Here is a 16,941-nt window from a genome sequence, read left to right as displayed (position 1 = left end):
GCAGAGATGAGGAGCCAGCAATCCAACACTGAGGAAGGAAACGAGTATTGGTCATTAGAGCTAAGTTCTTACCAGTTAGACCCACTGGGCACTTTAACGGAATCTCTGGGAAGGGGATTGAGGCACCATCTCTGCTGGGACTGAGGCTCGGGTTAGGCTAGGTGGCAGGATTTCCCCCACTCCATTCCCAAACGCAGGCAGTCTCGGTTCAAGCCAAGTGGCCATGTCCAACCCTGGGTCTGATTCTGTGACCAGGTTCTGTGCTCACTCTAGCCAGGGGTTGGTTTGTCAGTTGGGTCACGTGGGCCGCTGGATGAAGGGAGCTGCAGATGAGCAATGGTGGTTAACCGAGATAGCGTGCTACACGGCACCCAGGAGCTGCATGTGCCTGTGGGCCACTGAACTATCTCCCCATGTGCCTGTCTGGAGGATGAGAAGCCATTCTGGGAATCCCTGGGTGGGTGGCACTATGGCCCTCCTTGGCTCTGCCATTGCATGTGGACCGTTGGTGATGCCACTGAGCCTGCTACATGCTGATACTCAGACTGGACACGACCCCGGCCACTAAAGATTCTCATGATGGGCCTGTACAGCCCTACCTGGGGAAGGACTCTGACTTCTGCCTGGGGTGGAGTTTTATTCTCCTTTAAATGTGGCTTTGGCTTGTCCCTTATTTCTGAAGCACTGATGTTCGCGCAGCCCTCTCAGCCCAACACACAATAGTTGGATATATAGCCAGGAAGCCCCAAGTAGGAGTAGGGTGGTGGTATTACCCCTATATATGGCATCTGGGAGCCCACTTCTGGAATGCCGCGTCTGGGTCTGGTGTCCACGCTTCCCCAAAAAAGCTGCGGAAACTGGGGAAAAGGGCTCCGGAAAGACCTACAAGAACGTTTCACGGTCTGGGAACCATGCCTCACAATGCGAGGTTTCCGAAGCTCAATCTATCCAAGAAAAGGGTCACAGGTGGCTTGACCATGGTCTACAAATACCTGCACGGGGAAGAGATTTCTGTTTGTAGGCAGCTATTTAGCAAGGGGGAAAAAACACATCCTGAGATTCAGGGGTTGGAGGCTGAAGCAACACAAATTCACACGAGAAATAAGGCACACATTTTTAAGTAAGGGTGACCAATCATTAGAACTACTGAAGGGAAAGCTGGGGTGGCATCTCTGCTTCTGAAAGAGGCTCTCCCTATCCAGTTACTGCTGAAAAATTCCTGCTGGATTGAATTGGTTTCTGAAGAGCATATGTGTTCCTTCACACTGGAGCAGATTGTTGAACTCCCAAGGAACGATGCCCCATTCCCCACTTGCAATGGCTTTCTTTCCCCCTCCCATCCCCTTAGATAACCCAAGGTGAGTGCTACATTGGGGACAGAAATTAGTGGGTGTGAGCACCTCTATAAATCACTCCCAAGGGTTCTCCAGGTGGGTACTCAAAAACTAGAGGTTACCCAAGTGGGCCTCAGCCTCCATAACCCATTATCCCCCCACTGTCAAATAGAGATAACTCATAAGCTTCATTCGTGCCCGTTAAGCACTCTGAAATCCCTGGGCAGAAGGTGCTGCAGTGGGGTAAAATGTTTTTTATTGTTTTAAAGATGAAAAATCATTAAAAATGAAGAATAATATTAACCATTAATTACTCTGAGATGTTTTTGGTTGTTGCAGCAGCTGGCTTACACTGGGAGACTCAGCTGTTGGCTGAGAAGTACTTAGGTGACCGATCAGCTAGTGTGCCCATGAGCTCCAGACTGCCGGGTTGCTATCCTACACTGAATGGGATGGCCAGCCCTTGTTGGAACTTGGCTTTCACAAGGGGTGCTGTGTGTCTTGTTTGTTACAGCTCGAATTAGAATGCATTAACCCCAAAAAACAAAAGAAGAAAAAGAATTACAAGAACTCCGGCGTCATCATTGTGAAATCCTGCAAAGTAAGTGCAAAGCTTTTAAAAACCCTGTCTCTTGTTGGGCGGGAGGGGAGGAGGTGCCCAGATCGGAGGAGAGTTCAGGAGCAAAATCCCACTAGAAAAACCGTGATGGACCAACGGATGCAAATCACTAGTAAAGCGACACTCCTCTGCTCGCCCAGCAAGACGTAAAAAATCGTGCCGCCGCATTGGGTCCGGTATGCAGTCATGATGCTGCCGCAGTGCGGTACGAAGGGGTCTGTAGAATTAGGCAGAGCGTGGAGTATCAAAGGTTTCTGTGGAGCAGGACTGCATGAATGGGCATGTTGCTGTGCCCATTGCTTTCACCTCTGGTGGCAAGCCGCCCCCTGCTTTATGGCAATAACCTTCCTGAGAAGGAGCAGAGGTCTCTGGTCTGTTTAACGACCGTCTGAAATTGTTGGAATCCACCCAGAAGCGGGAGAATAACAAGCTGGTAAGAAAGGGGATGTGGAATGGGGAGTTGTGCAATTACTGGTTTGGCCCTGACTTGTTTTAGGCTGCAAGGCCGTGCAAAATATCCCGTAAATAAAACGTAATCCTCCCCCGATAATTCTTAAGGGTTGAGGGGGATAAAGCCATGATTTCACGCCACATTTTGAGTTCGGGAGGTGCCCAGTTCAAGATGGCGGTCATCTTGCTGACACGGGGGCACCTTTCAGCGGTGCTACCTTTGCTTTTGATGTAGAAATGAAAGGCTGCCTCAGGAAATCCAGACATTTCTCCACATTTGCTTCATCCCGCGAGTAAAGAGTTTGAGAGAAGGGGTCAAAATGTCAGCTGCTCAATAGTTACACAATGTTTTTTGTTTTTTCTAAGCCTTCCAGGACTTTACTGATGATGAAGGGTGCTGAAATGCGGCTTTGAAAGTCTTTCTTTCCTCTTTCTTTCAGATAACCAGGGATTACTCCTTCCTGGACTACATCCTTGGGGGCTGCCAGTTAATGTTTACTGTAAGTATTTTTTGCTGCTCTTTGTCCATCAGGTGTAATGAATGAAAAATGTAATTGATTGGGAGCTCTGGGCTGGGGTCTGTGCACTAGCATACCCATTGGGCAAACGTTTTTAAAGGTCATTGGAAGCTCGCTGTGTTTAGCCTTCCTACAGCAGCCTAGATACCTTGTCCTTTATAGTAGCTCAGAAGCCTTTGTCTTCACCCTTAACCTTTGTCGGGACGAGGATTTTAGCCACCAGCAGAGCTACACGGATGTCTCTGCACCGACGGAAACCCCCTAGCAGAAACACAACCTACCCTAGTGCATGGTGATTTTTTTTTGCCAGTGCAACTTCTTCCCATTTCTAAGAAGGGTGAGTTGCCCCCGCATAAATAGTGACTGGTTTGTCCCCGTGAGACCACATCAGGGGCTGATTTTGGATTCGAAGGCTTTCAGGGCTTCCTCCAGGCTCACTCAGGCGCCACCTATGGCGTGAAGAATGGCAGGATTCGCTAAATCGTTTTTGTTGACCACAGTTGGCACAAATTGTGCATAATTATCACGAATGCGCACACCCAGTCATAGTGACTGTACGGGCTTCTTAGGTCAGTAGTTACCCAAGCATTTCTGTTGCTGGATCCACGGTAACGTTTTTCTGGGTATGCGACCCAAGCAGTCCTCTCAGAAGGTCTCCCTGGCGGCTGGAATTTCTCCAGCTCTGAGTCCCGTTCGTTTGCAGGCGTGTCTCTGATGCTCTCAGGAGTGTATCTGTCGGTCAGAATGTCTCACAGGTATTGTCCATGGTCCAAGAAGCCAGCCGCTTCCCAGTACACCCAGTATGGAGTAGCCTTTTTTCTGCTTCCTCTTCAAGAGGTGCCGCACCTCCTCTCTCCATCTCATTTTGGGCCTGCGTGTTTGGATGAGCTGAGCTATGTTTTGTTTGGCTCAATTTGTTAACTCTCCAGCATGTGACAAACCTTCATTGTTGCCCTGGGCAAATGTACTGTCGTTCAGGTTTGAACAGCTTGGAATCCAGTAGGAAATTAGAATACATATGATCTTTCTTCTGTGTCCGGTTCCTGGAATTCTCCGCTGTGCTACTTCATAGGATGTGCGGGGGGGAAATGAGGACGGACTTTTTTTTTTTTTTTATCAGAACCACGGAGCAGTTTTCAAGATCAATGAAGATCAAACTTCCCCCAGATCCCTCACTCAAAACTACCAGCCCTTTTTTTGAGGTTTGAAAAAGATCCATTAACTTCTCCCCACTATTTTTCACACTGGCCTCTACCTCTGCACTTCCTGGTTCCGGCTTGAGGTGGAAGTGCTGTAAAATACTACAAATGACCCTGTTCTTGGAGTCTGGTGTTCCTGAAGATGAACCAGGAAGCCTTTGGAGTCTCATGTGGGAGAGAGCCATTCTTGGAGACAGCTCCAGCTAACTCCCTGCAGACCTGAGAAGTTCAAAGATGGCTCCAAGTTCTTTGGGGCTTTAGTCTAACCCAGCTGAATCTCTAGATCGTCTTCTGAAGTTCGCAGTCATTGGTTGGGGGTTTACATTACATTAATTTTGCCTTGAAAAGCTGATCTGATTTTTGAGTGAAATTCACTCGTTTGGAATGTTGCTGACGTACGCTTTGGATGTAATGGGAGAATTTTGGTGTTTCCATTTGCATTTCTACCCCTCTTGTTTGAGCCAGCGTGCATGTGATTTTGTCAGGAGCAACTCGAGAAGAAACGAAGGCCCTCGAGTTTAACTGCTTACTAAAATGGATGTTCCTCCCCCCCTTAATTTCTGAAAATTCCGGTTTTTAGTACAGTATCTAGAGATCCGTGTGAGCATGCAGCATGCCAATTTTTATTTGTTGTCTAAAAAGAGATAGGAGGCGAGGGAGGAGGAGATGGGGGGAAAGGAAGAGTTACCATAGAAACAGAAATGAATGCCAGAGCTTTTTATACACAGCTCAACTGTTGTGTTAAGGTCTTAGAGCAAAAGAGGGAACAAAAGGGAAAATGACTAAGTTTACTGGTAACACCAAACTCCTGCGTACATCGGCATGAAAAGCTGAAATCCACCCTATGGTTTAACAATCTACCGGTAATTGGCCAGCTTTGTTGTTCTTTTTTTTTTTTAAATGGAATGTTTCTTTGATTAGTGTTTCAGTCAGGGAGGGTAGTTCTTCATTTATTATCCTGTAGGCACAATACCAACTTGCGGGGAGGGATAGCTCAGTGGTTTGAGCATTAGCCTGCTAAACCCAGGGTTGCGAGTTCAATCCTTGAGGGGGCCATTTGGGATCTGAGGCAAAAATTGAGGATTGGTCCTGCTTTGAGCAGGGGGTTGGACTGGATGACCTCCTGAGGTCCCTTCCAACCCTGTGATTCTATGATTAGGTTACCAGCAGCACCTGCTGGGTAATGACTTGAGGAGCCGCTGCAGAGAGAGGGCACCCCGAATTATGAAAGGCTGCCTGTCGACAAGGGCCTGGTGCCGCCCTGAAGGTCATGTGGTGTCACGGGAGACCATGAAAAACTGGAAGAAGATGCTGAAAGGAAGCAAGAGAAGATCAGGAAATGGGGTTCTAAAAATGGCACTTCCCAGCCCATCCAGTGGCTTTATGCTGAGGGGAATTCACAACTTTAGACAAACACTCATCAGCTTTTACCCACTTGGTTCCCCATTCATTTTCCACTGGTGATGCTGCAGGCGTTGATGGTGTCTATATATACACAAGAGGAGAGAGAGGACTGGGAGCCAGGAGACACAAGTTTCCTTCCCTTGTCCTGGTGTGCGGCCAGGGGAGAATCACTTCACCAACCCGAGACTGTTTCCCCTCCTGCCCTTTGTTTCGATCGTGAGCTCTCCTGGGTGTCTCATGGGGTGTCCGTACAGTGCCTAGCGCAACAAGGGCTGACTGCAGCTGGGGCCTCTGCCTGCTAAGCTGACACCGATACACGTGAATGTTTCTGGGTGGAACAACAGCTGTGAATGTGACACCTTAATGTTAACACTGGGATCATTCTGTCTCTGCTAGTGCCCTGACAGGGAATGGGATACTGCACTGAAGGGCTCGGCATTAAAAACCTGCGTAGACTAGGTTCTGTGTCTAATAAACATCTTTTGCAGGAAAATGAGGGAAGCCAGTGGAACGCAAGGAGCCTTCCCTCCCACCCCCCACTTTCTGTTTCTTTGTCTAGAGCATTAATTTGCTTCCGACTTAAGGATCAGCAAACCCTTTTGGATAAAATCTGAGCTGACCGGACTGCAGCTGAAAGATGAGGCTAATGCTGCTGTGCTTATCCATGCGTCCTGCCTTGCCTTGTTTGCATCCCGAACCAAAATACTGGAGTAACAAGAGGCAGTTCCCACAGGCCCACAGCTACCTCTGCTGGGCGTGACCTAGAAACCTTGTTGGGCAGCATTTCCATCCTATCGGAGACCTGGAAGTACTGGTGCCAAGTGCCAACCCTACAAAGAAAGAGAAGGAGACATGAACTTCCATGAGCCAAGCTGATCCCTGGTGTAAGCCGGCATCAGTGCAGTTACTCAGGGGTGGATTTGCCTCATTAACTGGGCTGGGCCTAACTCAGAGCTGATGTCACAGGTGATGAGGTGCATGCTGGTAAGCGAGCATGATTTTAGTCACCAAAGCAGTGGCCACTTCTGAAAAATATGGACCCGAGCCTCAGAGGGCGTAAAACCTAAACCAAATAGACTCTGGTTTTAATCAACTAAGCTTTGTAGGAAAGCCTATGCAAAAGAATTGAACTTCTAGAAACTTTCAAAAATTTTGGCATGGGGTGAGGTTGGTTTACATTTTGTCCAAACTGCTTTGCTGATCCCAAGTAAAAATGAAGTAAATATGAGTGAACAGTGTAACGCTGTTGCAAAAAAAGTGATTGTTCTGGGATGTATTAGCAAGAGTGTTATAAGCAAGACACAAGAAATAGTTCTTTCCGCTCTACTCCATGCTGATTAGGCCTCAACTGGAGTATTGTGACTACTGTAGCTCTGGGCTCCACATTTCAGGAAGGATGTGGACAAATTAGAGAGAATCCAGAGAAGAGCAACAAAAATGATTAAAGGTCTAGAAAACATAACCTATGAGGGAAGAGTGAAAAATTGTTTTTCTTAACCTCTGAGGATAGGACAAGAAGCAATGGGCTTAAATTGCCCCAAGGGAGGTTTAGACTGAGCATTAGGAAAAACTTCCTAACTGTCAGGGTAGTTAAGCACTGGAATAAATTGGCTAGGGAGGTTGTGGAATCTCCATCATTGGGGATTTTTAAGAGCAGGTTGGACAAACACCTGTCAGGGATGGTCTAGATAATACTTAGTCCTGTCTTGAGTGCAGGGGACTGGACTAGATGAAGGTCCCTTCCAGTCCTTTGGTTCTATGATTCATCATGAAAGGGGTAGTGGGAAGACAGTGAAGTTTTCTGTCTGGTCCATAGACCCGTTAGCTGGATTTATAATGGAGATTTCTACAGTTCTGTGCTTCTGTCTTCATATTCAGGTCGGCATTGACTTCACAGCATCCAATGGGAATCCGCGGGACCCCTCTTCGTTGCACTATATCAATCCCATGGGAACAAACGAATACTTGTCAGCTATTTGGGCAGTCGGACAGATCATTCAGGACTATGACTCGTAAGTACTGTCTCGTCCATTTGGATCATAGCTGCTTGGCCCAGAGTGTTCTCTTCCCTCGGTAGGATATTGGTAGGGTACATTCCATCCATTGCTAGTGCACATAGGCAGCATGGTTTAGTAGGGTGGGGCACTTGACTCTGCACTTGCTTACTGCAATATCTTGGGCAAATCACGTCCCCGCTGTGTGCCTCAGTTTCCCCATCTGTAAAATGGGGTTAGATACCCACTTAAGTGACGCTCTGAGATCTGTGGATGAAAACTGACACAAATTCAAGTTGTTGTTTCAGCCATGAATTGCCAAATAAATACAGAAGTGAATCTCTCTTTTCTTCTTCTTCTGGGGAGAGGAGAATTCAAGCATAAATGGGGTGTCGAAAATAATCCCATTTGCCCTCACACCATCAAAGACCAACCATTCTAACACTCAGGGGTAGGTCTGCACTGCACTCTTAGCCCAGTTCTGTGGGACCAGGACTTGTGGACTCCGTGTTTCCAACCCCATGCTTGACCATTGTAAACCTGGTCTTATAGTTGCTGGACCTGGGTCTCAGAATGGTGCTAACGTGTCCACACTGCACTATTCAGGCCACCTGACTTCGGTGTGCCCCTTGAGCCGTATCCACACTGCAAGATGACAGGGCTTGGACCTGAGTCTCAGCAGGACTCAGACTCTGATCCATCCCCTTAGCAGAGTCCTAGCACCCAGCTCCTGAGTGCTTACAGACCCGAGTCAGACTGATTTGTGTGTGGACAGAAGTGGGGCTTGGGCTCAAACCTGAGTCAAATCTGGGCTTCGCGTCCAGTGTAGACATACCCTTATTAGGGCTTGTCTACATGGTGGGGTAATGCTAGCTGTGGGGATATGATTTCTAAAATAGACAACTGTGTTGCTTATTAATTGGTCCCTGCTGATGCAGTGTTCAAGTGCACTAGGGAACCTTAAGTGAGTACCAGCAGAGTCTCCACGAGCCAGCGTGCAATGCATTAGTGCATCTTCGAAATCACATCCCCATAGCGTGCACTGCTGCTCCATGTAGACAAGCCCTTACAGTGTGTGGGCTGTCCGTTTGAAAAGCAGATGCCCTCTGCCCTAGTATCTTTTCCCATAAACAGCTGTGCTAATGTGCCTGTGTCCCTCGACTAACCGGTTGTGTGTTCCTCTAGTGTGGCATAAAATCAATAAATCAAACAATCATAGGAACGTCAGCGTTCTAATACTGGATAATATATTAGGGCCTGATCCTGGGAGCAGTGTTGCCAGCTCTCATGATTACAATAGGGAACCTTGCAATAGAATAGCTGGTGCTTTTCTTCAACCCCAAACTCCGGCAGTCCTGCAATGATGTGAGAATCTCAGCCACGACTTAAAAAGAGAAGAAATTTCTGGCTCTTGTGACTGCAGAGCAAACCTTGAAAGCGTGACCCCTAGAAGGCTGAAAAGCCCAAAGGCTAATAAAGCCCCCACATCTATTGGCCTAAGAACCATGTGATATTAAAAAGATAATCTCGCAATTTGGGGTCTGCTTGGGAATGACTGCCACAGATCTGTATTCAATGACCACTTCAGGTGCTGAGTACCTTCCAGCCTCTTCAGACCTTTCATGAATGAAGAAGTGTTGTTGTATGTTTGGGGAGGAGGTGCAAATCCAGTAACACTTCCTGTTTTGTTTTGGTTGTTTTTTTTTTTTAAGAGACAAAATGTTTCCTGCTCTGGGATTTGGTGCCCAGTTACCGCCAGACTGGAAGGTAAAGTATTCTGCCTGCCATATGCTCTGCATGTTTAAAATGTGTGCGTCCACTTGGGCAGGAATAAAGCTGTCTGTGGCTTCCTGAGGGTTCAGAACAGAATGGCTGCCTGTTGCAACTCGAGAGCTTTTTATGCAGGGGATGGGCTGGGGGGGACGGGATAGACGGGCTCTGGTTTTCAAGCTTTGGAGAAGGAAACATGATTGTACGTGTGTGTGAAGGAGTGGGGAGGGAGGCTGGCAGCCAATTTCTCCCTCCCTTTCAAGCTGGCATTAAAGCAGCCGCATTGGCATTAATTGGCCTAGTCAGCCACTGAGTCACTCTCCTGGCAGGAGGCAGGAGTGATTTGGGGAAAGTGACAGGGCCCACTTGGTAAGTGTGTCAGACAGACACAGAGGAGAAAATTAAAGGGGGCTGGAAAGGGAATGTCCGTTGTGTAATGTTTTACACGTAGAGTGTGGAAATGGACCCAGAAAGATAGTCATAGGTTTTAAATCTTTACACCTTAAGGACTGTATCTTGTACGGTCCGTGTTCTCAGGTGCGCTGAAAGCCAGTCACTTCCAGGGCTGGCTCTCAGCGAATCTCCCGAAAGCCATGTTGATCTTCGTTGGGAGTAGGCACTCAAATGGTTAAAGTGGACGTGATTCTGCAAATGCACATGCCAAAAAAAGAAATCTCCCCTAGCATATGGTGCGGTGCTCAGAGCATCGTTACAAAACCCAGTCCAGTCAGCGTTTGCACAGGAAACACGCATTTCGGTTTGTTGTTGTGACGTCCTGCAGAGACTTTGGACCAGCTGGCAGAATTAAGATCCCAAAGAATTCACACCCGTGGCTCACGGAAGAGCCAGTGCATGAATATAGGAGAAGGCATTTTAGAGTGTATGTGATCCTCCTGCTGAGTTTCTGGCTCTGTCTAAATACTGGGCCACGTCTGTCCGTGGTGGAACTCCTCTGGTGTCTATGGATGAATTTAGCCCATGGAATCTTGTTGTGTTAAGACCTGTAGTAAATTAGCACACAGCAAATCTCTCTGTGGTTTTGAACAGCACGGGCTGAACACTGAACCTGTCTGCATCTCCCCATCATGGTTATTCGTGTTCATTGCATTGTCCTGTTCTTGTATTCATGCAGTATTGGCCTCTGTACACCGACAAAAATCTCACTGGTACCCAGATTGGTTCTGGCGGGGTTCTAGAATGAAGTGGACTACCACATCTCTGCTTCTGGTTGACGGAGGGCACAGGGCACTCAGACTTCGGAACCTGGTCTTGTCCAGGGGAGAGCGATTTATTGGTAACCTGTTGCGACCCTATTGTGCCTTTCTGAGGCCTTTATAGCAGGAGATTTCAGTATGCATTTCTCCTCCCTTTTTCAGTGGAATTGTTATTTCTCCAGCCCCATAAATGTGCATAGTGCTTCAGACAGGACAATGTGGACCCTGCCATAAAGAAAATAGTCTACAGCCCTGATCCCATGAGTCGCTGGGTGCCTCTGGTGACATCAGTAGGAGTTGAGGATGTTCAGGACCACCGACTGGGTCAGTAGGTGACATGAGGTCAGGCTGTTTAAAAGTGGTTACACTGGAAGTTCATTATCATGGACAGGCTGTGACCCAAAGCTGGCCTTCTGAGGGGGAATTCTGAAGGCACCATTGTTTCCACTCATGGCTTCAGAGGCATGTTTATGTGGGGCGTTACAATGGTCAAACAAACTTCAGCTTGTGTCTCATGTATAGAGCGGTGCTCTCTGTGTCCGCAGTGGGTGGATTGCTGCTGCCCGCTAACTAACCCCCCTCGCTCTGAAATGTTCCACTTCTGAATGGTGGAGACATCCCAGCAGTGCCCATCGTGGCATGGCTAGTGAGCAGGTCGTTCCACCAGCCCCGGCACCCTTTGTACTGCAAGGGAGACTCTCCCATTTCTGGACACGGTGCGTGCTTTGGGGCCTTGTAATCTTTCCGTTGACTTCAATGGGCCTTGGATTGATTGAGGCAACAAAACATCGGAGTCGTAGCAAAACTCTCGGCAGTGAGGTTTGTGAGCTGTAGAAGGGAAGATCTGGAGGCTCCATACTGGAGCACTTTGAACTGAATCTTTGGAGAATAGATTGCAGGCACGGGCTAGATGGCCTAACAGGTCTTTTTCCATCTCTGATTTTCTGCCCTATTGAGCTGTGCACTTCATAACCAAAGGCCAGGGTGCTAAATGTTGAGTGAGGTCTATGTAACCTGGTTTTTAAGGTGTTGGGTCTTTAAAATGCACCAATCTAGGACATCAGTTAACCTTCCATCCAGTCTCTGGGGCTGGCCGGACGTCCCTTCCCACGGGAAAAGAGTCACTAGCCCGGCAGCCAGAGAGGCTGAGTCAGGCACTCGGCCTTTCTCTCTCCTCCCTCTCTTTGTCAGATTCATGGCAGAGAGTGAGATCGGAGCCATCCTTTCGCTTCTTCGTGTGGAAAATCACAATTGTCCCGTGGAAATGTTTGGCTTTTCAGGAAGGGCATTTACTGCAAATCATCCGGGCAAAGTCATTACAGTCAGTTCTACCCATCTCCTTTCCACTGGCACGCAGGACTTGCCCTGGGCTATGTCCCGCAGGGCTTATAAAGAGAGGTTGGTTTAGATGTTTGTTTTTCTGATGCTCGCCTTGTATTGCAATATCAGGAGCAGAGGAAACTGCCTAAAAATGGAGGGGCCATGGGCGCCCAAACCATGGCCCTGCCCGCGCACCACCCCTCCCCTCCCAGCCGTTGCTCTCGCGCTGCCTCTTCCCCGAGGCCCCGCCTCCCTACTCGCTCCCCTTCCCCCCCCCATCGCTCGCCCTTACAGCTAGTAAAAAGCCCTCCCACTTGTAAAAGTGATGGGGTTGTGGCCCCGTGCCCCCCCTCGTTCCAGCACCCCTGATTGCAACCCACCTTAGCTTTAAAGACAGGCCTTTATCTGAGTTGATACCTCCGAGTGATTTTCTTCCATCTCTCTGTTTGAAAACTACCAGCTGGGGAGCGTCTGGATTTCTACCCTCAGTACTGATTTGATGGCGCTTTACAGAGGAATAAAAAAGAAAGCCCCGCCCTGCAAAATGTATAGTCCAATGGCCCAGTCCTGCCGGCAGTAATTCCTCCACAGGGTGCCATAGAAGTCAGTAGGACTGCATGCCGGAGTCGCGGTTTGTAGGATCCCAGAGTTGTCATGGCCTAGTGGCATGAACACTGGACTGGGACTCCGGAGAAGTAGGGGTTCTGTTCCTGACTCTGCCACTGGTGTGCAGTGTGACCTTGAGCAAGGCACTTCACCCTGCCTGTTCCTCTATTTCCCCTCCTACACTTGTCTATTTAGATGGGAAACTCTTCAGGGCAATGAGGGTCTCTTGCGATGTATTTGTACAGCACCTAGTGCAATAGGGTCCCAGTCTTAGGTAGGGCCTCTAGGTGCTACTATTGTACAAAATAATAGGGCCCTAAATTAGGCCGCGGTGTCACAGGAGATGGTAATAGAGACCGGAAGGTGGGAGGAATGAACGGCAAAGCTTCCAACCATGAGTTCCTGTGATTGCATTGGCCAGTGATGTGCATGACCTTAGGGTCTCACGACAGGTTATCTTATATTGTCACTTTGAGCATCTGTTGGCTGAAAAATAGCTTTAATTTTCATAATTACATTTTGCTGCTACTCTGCACTGTGTTTTAAAACCTGTTCTGAAATAGCCCCAGTGTTTTCATTGCTAATTGGCTCCTGGAATGAGATGCAGCCACTCTGTTAACTGCTCTTGCCCAGGCTCGCCGCGCACTCTTCCTGCCCGCGTTGTTCTGCCCTAGTCCATCAGGGTTTTATGCATGGGCTTCGTTCATGCAGCCTTGGTATCTTTGAAATACTCACTTTGGGGGAAGGGGAGGGTTTTTCCAAAGCAAATGGAGTATGGGCTGAAGGGACCACAGTGCCAGCTCCGAAGATCCAAGTCTTCTGTCCCTGGATTGCAGGGCAGGGGTGTGTAAGTGGAACAGCCGCCATCTTGGCAGACACACCAGGGATTGAACCGGGGACCTCAAGGCATAGACTGCAATAGCTTGCGATAGGGAGCCAGGCTCTGTCGCTGGGGGCTGTACCAGGCTCCCACCTTTGGGGCATTGGGCACAGCGGGATGCATAACACCTGGATTGCACCATTTCCCCCCACACTGGTGGGACAAAGTGCCCCAAAGCTGCCCACCTCTAAAGGTGATAGGTAAGGCCCCACGGTCCATTATGGTCAATTTCACGGCCATAGGATTGGAAAATGGGTAAATTTCACATTTTCAGATGTTTAAATCTGAAATGTCAAGGTGTTGTAACCGTGGGGGTCCCAACCCAAAAGGGGATCGGGGCAGTTGCAAATGTGTTGTAGGGGAGTCACAAGATTGCCACCCTCACTTCTGTGCTGCCCTCCGAGCTGGACTCTGAAAGCAGCAACCACAGAGCAGAGCTTCGTGCAGCCGCAGGAGGTTCCCAGAGGTTGAGGTGGGTCTGATCTCCACACACCCCGCCCCCCCCAGAGCAGCTGTGCAGGAGATGGACAAGTCCTGTCCCTCCCCTGCCCAGCCGGAGCTAGGAGCCCCCTTTCCTGGGGTGCCCCTAGGAACAAGGGGACATCAGATTTCATGGGGAAGGGTTTATTTCACGGTCTGTGACATGTTTTTCGCAGCCGTGAAATTGGTAGGGCCCTAGTGATAGGGTAATTCTGCCCATTCAGACCCTAGCCTCTCTTCTGAATGTCAGCGAAGGGGCAGTTCTGATGGTTATACAGCATAGACAGGTGTCTACTAGGACCTAGAGTGAGACCGTTAATCCGTTTGCCATACACCATCAAACAGCCATCAGTGGGCCACTGGCGGGTTTGTCTACACTGCAGTTAAAAACCCGGGGCTGGCCCGTGCCAGCTGACAGGTTCGTGGGGCTCAGGCAAATGGGTGTTTAATTGCGGTGTAGATATTCGGACTCGGGCCCAGGCTCTAGGATCCTGCAAGGCAGGAGGGTCCCAGAGCTCGGGGTTGCAGCCTGAACATCTACACCACAATTAAACAGCCCCTTAGCCTGAGCCCGCTGGCACAGGCCAGCCATGGGGGTCTAATCAGAGTGTAGACATTCCCTTAAAGTCAGTACCCATGTAGGCTGGACCTGAACCTGCAGGCCAAAGGTGAAAGGCTCTGTAGCCAATTGGCCAAGCCCTTGGACTTTTCTCCCTTATGCTTTTTTCAGTATGGGATAAAATCAGTGCAGTTTCTCTGCTGTTGATTATTCATCCACAAAGTCCCATGGAGATAAAGTGGTTGGTTGCATCATTGACTTAGTTACTTACAAAAATGCACCTACAATGTTCTCTAGGAGCAACTGCAAAAAAATACTACCACGCTATTCGCCCATCACAAGAAACTCAGGGCACTTTCCTGTCAAATCTTCCCCTCTGGAAAAAAGCCTGAGTACTATAGAGAGGCCTTGCAAGTTGCCCTAACTGGCCTTGTCTTCCCTAGGGAAAAAAAGAGATTTTGTAGAGAGTCAGATACTGTGCTGAAATGCGAGTGTGGACAAGGCTGGTGGAGTTCTAACCCGTGTTAGCTGGTTGAGGACCCTCTACGACACACTGGCCTTTCACAGAATCATAGAATGTCAGGGTTGGAAGGGACCTCAGGAGGTATCTAGTCCAACCCCCTGCTCAAAGCAGGACCAATCCCCAATTTTTGGCCCAGATCCCTAAATGGCCCCCTCAAGGATTGAACTCCCAACCCTGGGTTTAGCAGGCCAATGCTCAAACCACTGAGCTATTCCCTCCCCCCGCTTTCAACACCGTGTCTAAACATGTTTCCCTAGTGGAGACGTGGCCGATGTCAGTCAGCTCTGGTTGGGGGACAAAGGGAGAAGCAAATTCCAGTGTGGGCATGTCTACACTACAAAATGAAGTCAACGTACAGCCACTGCAGCCATTACAGCGGTGCTTCCTGTCCACACTGTGCTGCTTCTGTGGGAGGTGCGTGTCCTCACCAGAAGCGCTTCCGCCAACTTAACTGTGTGGGGCATGGTGGGGCATTGACAGATGGAGCCTGCCCACCCCGCCCTGGGGCTGAGAGCTGGAGCCATTTGCCCCCGTATAAGTCAGTTGCTACAGCCACCCTCTCCCCCACCAAAACCAGTTCGTACCCTCCTCACCTTGGTGTGGGCCCTGCTGCTGTCCCTGATCCTCGTGGTCTGCTGCAGGAAGTCCTTAGTCGGCTCGGGCTGTCAGCTGTGAACAAGCGATGTAAGTAACACAGCGTCTACACAGACACTGCGTCACCCTAACATCGACCTAGGCGCTACGCCTCTCATGGAGATGGAGTTATTAAGTCGATGTAGTGGGCGACTTCCATTGGTGGGACGGGAGCTACATTTTAGTGTGGACGCTTACAGAGTTACCTAACTGTAGTATAGACCAGGCCATTGCTAGACTCCGTTCACCTTCCCTTCCCCCTCCCTGCCCCTTCCAGCCATACAGCTCAAGCAACTCAGCTGAGATGCACAGGGCCCAAACCATAAACAGCTTCTGGATCAACATCAACAGCTGGTGTTCAATCTGACAGCAAATGGGGAGCTTGAGCTATGGAGAGCGCCGGGGTGCCTTGCTCCATGCATGCTCTGGCTGGCTTCTGCTCTAGCTGAAGTTACCAAATAATCTTCAGCTGCAAAACTGGGATCTGCCGTTCTCCCCAGAGAACGCAGCTCCTCCCATAAGGACAACGGTGGGAGTGGTAGGGTAGGCAGGGTGGAGGTGTGCTGTCCAACATTGGTCTGTGGCCAGTGGAGCCAAGAGAAGAAGGCTTGATAACAAAATGCTTGGGTATGTCGGAAGTGTTTGAGTGACATGACATTGACTGACCATATGCTCCAGCCTTCTTTGTGCCTCTTCTTTCTCCGTCACCTCTCTGTGTGAGGTTTTTAACCAGGGGGCTGGGTCTGATTCTGTGGTCTGCGTGCAGGCAGAATGCCACTTGACTGCCTGTAGATCAGGGTCCCAGTGTACACCTTGGAGATGATTCATCTGCCCCCCTAACCAGTACATGGCACTCCTGTCTGTCATGTCACCTGTTTCAATGGGACAAATCTCCGTAAACAACTTGCAGTGAATAATTCTCCCACCTGTTGTTATGACTGACAGAAGCCAGAAATTGAAAACTTAATGGGACTGAAGAGAATATGGAAACTCCAGATGCATCCTGTGCTAGTTTCTCGCTGCATATTGCCACGCTGCTCAAACTGCTGAGATGTAATCTGGGCAGGGGCCGAGTCTTCATAGCTGCTTGTAAAACCCCTAGCCCAGCACTGGCATGGTCTTAATAATAATTTCACATTCCGGATTCCATTCCTGTTCACATTCAGAAAGGAGGATTCCAGAAGATCAAGCGTTTAATGAATATATGGAAACAAAGGGCCCTTAATTCCCACTGGCTCGGCTGTGGCCATGTTGATAATGATGCTATGGGTATCGAACCCTGGACCTTCGACACCAGAAAATAGAGGACTCAGTCCTGATCTGCTGTCTTTGTGCTGTTTTATTGCTGGACCTTTGCACATAGCTCTGGCAAATGAGCCTTCTTCCTCTCTTCCAGCGCTCCTTGCTTATTTCAGTCTTGGGTCTGCAGCCCTCTGCC

General features: G+C 49.1%; 1 protein-coding gene across 1 annotated transcript in view; it reads left to right on the top strand.

The window, feature by feature from the left end:
- Positions 1-16,941, top strand: part of CPNE2 (copine 2) — a 153,397-nt gene that overhangs the window by 96,618 nt on the left and 39,838 nt on the right. The window contains exons 9-12 of the mRNA XM_074968527.1: positions 1,849-1,935; positions 2,844-2,903; positions 7,403-7,536; positions 9,231-9,285. Of these exons, the coding sequence (XP_074824628.1) occupies positions 1,849-1,935; positions 2,844-2,903; positions 7,403-7,536; positions 9,231-9,285 (336 nt within the window). The remainder of the gene's footprint in view (positions 1-1,848; positions 1,936-2,843; positions 2,904-7,402; positions 7,537-9,230; positions 9,286-16,941) is intronic.

Source organism: Natator depressus, chromosome 12, assembly GCF_965152275.1.
Source record: "Natator depressus isolate rNatDep1 chromosome 12, rNatDep2.hap1, whole genome shotgun sequence".
In the NCBI taxonomy this organism is placed as follows: Eukaryota; Metazoa; Chordata; order Testudines; family Cheloniidae; genus Natator; species Natator depressus.
This window is presented reverse-complemented; position numbering and strand designations above follow the sequence as displayed.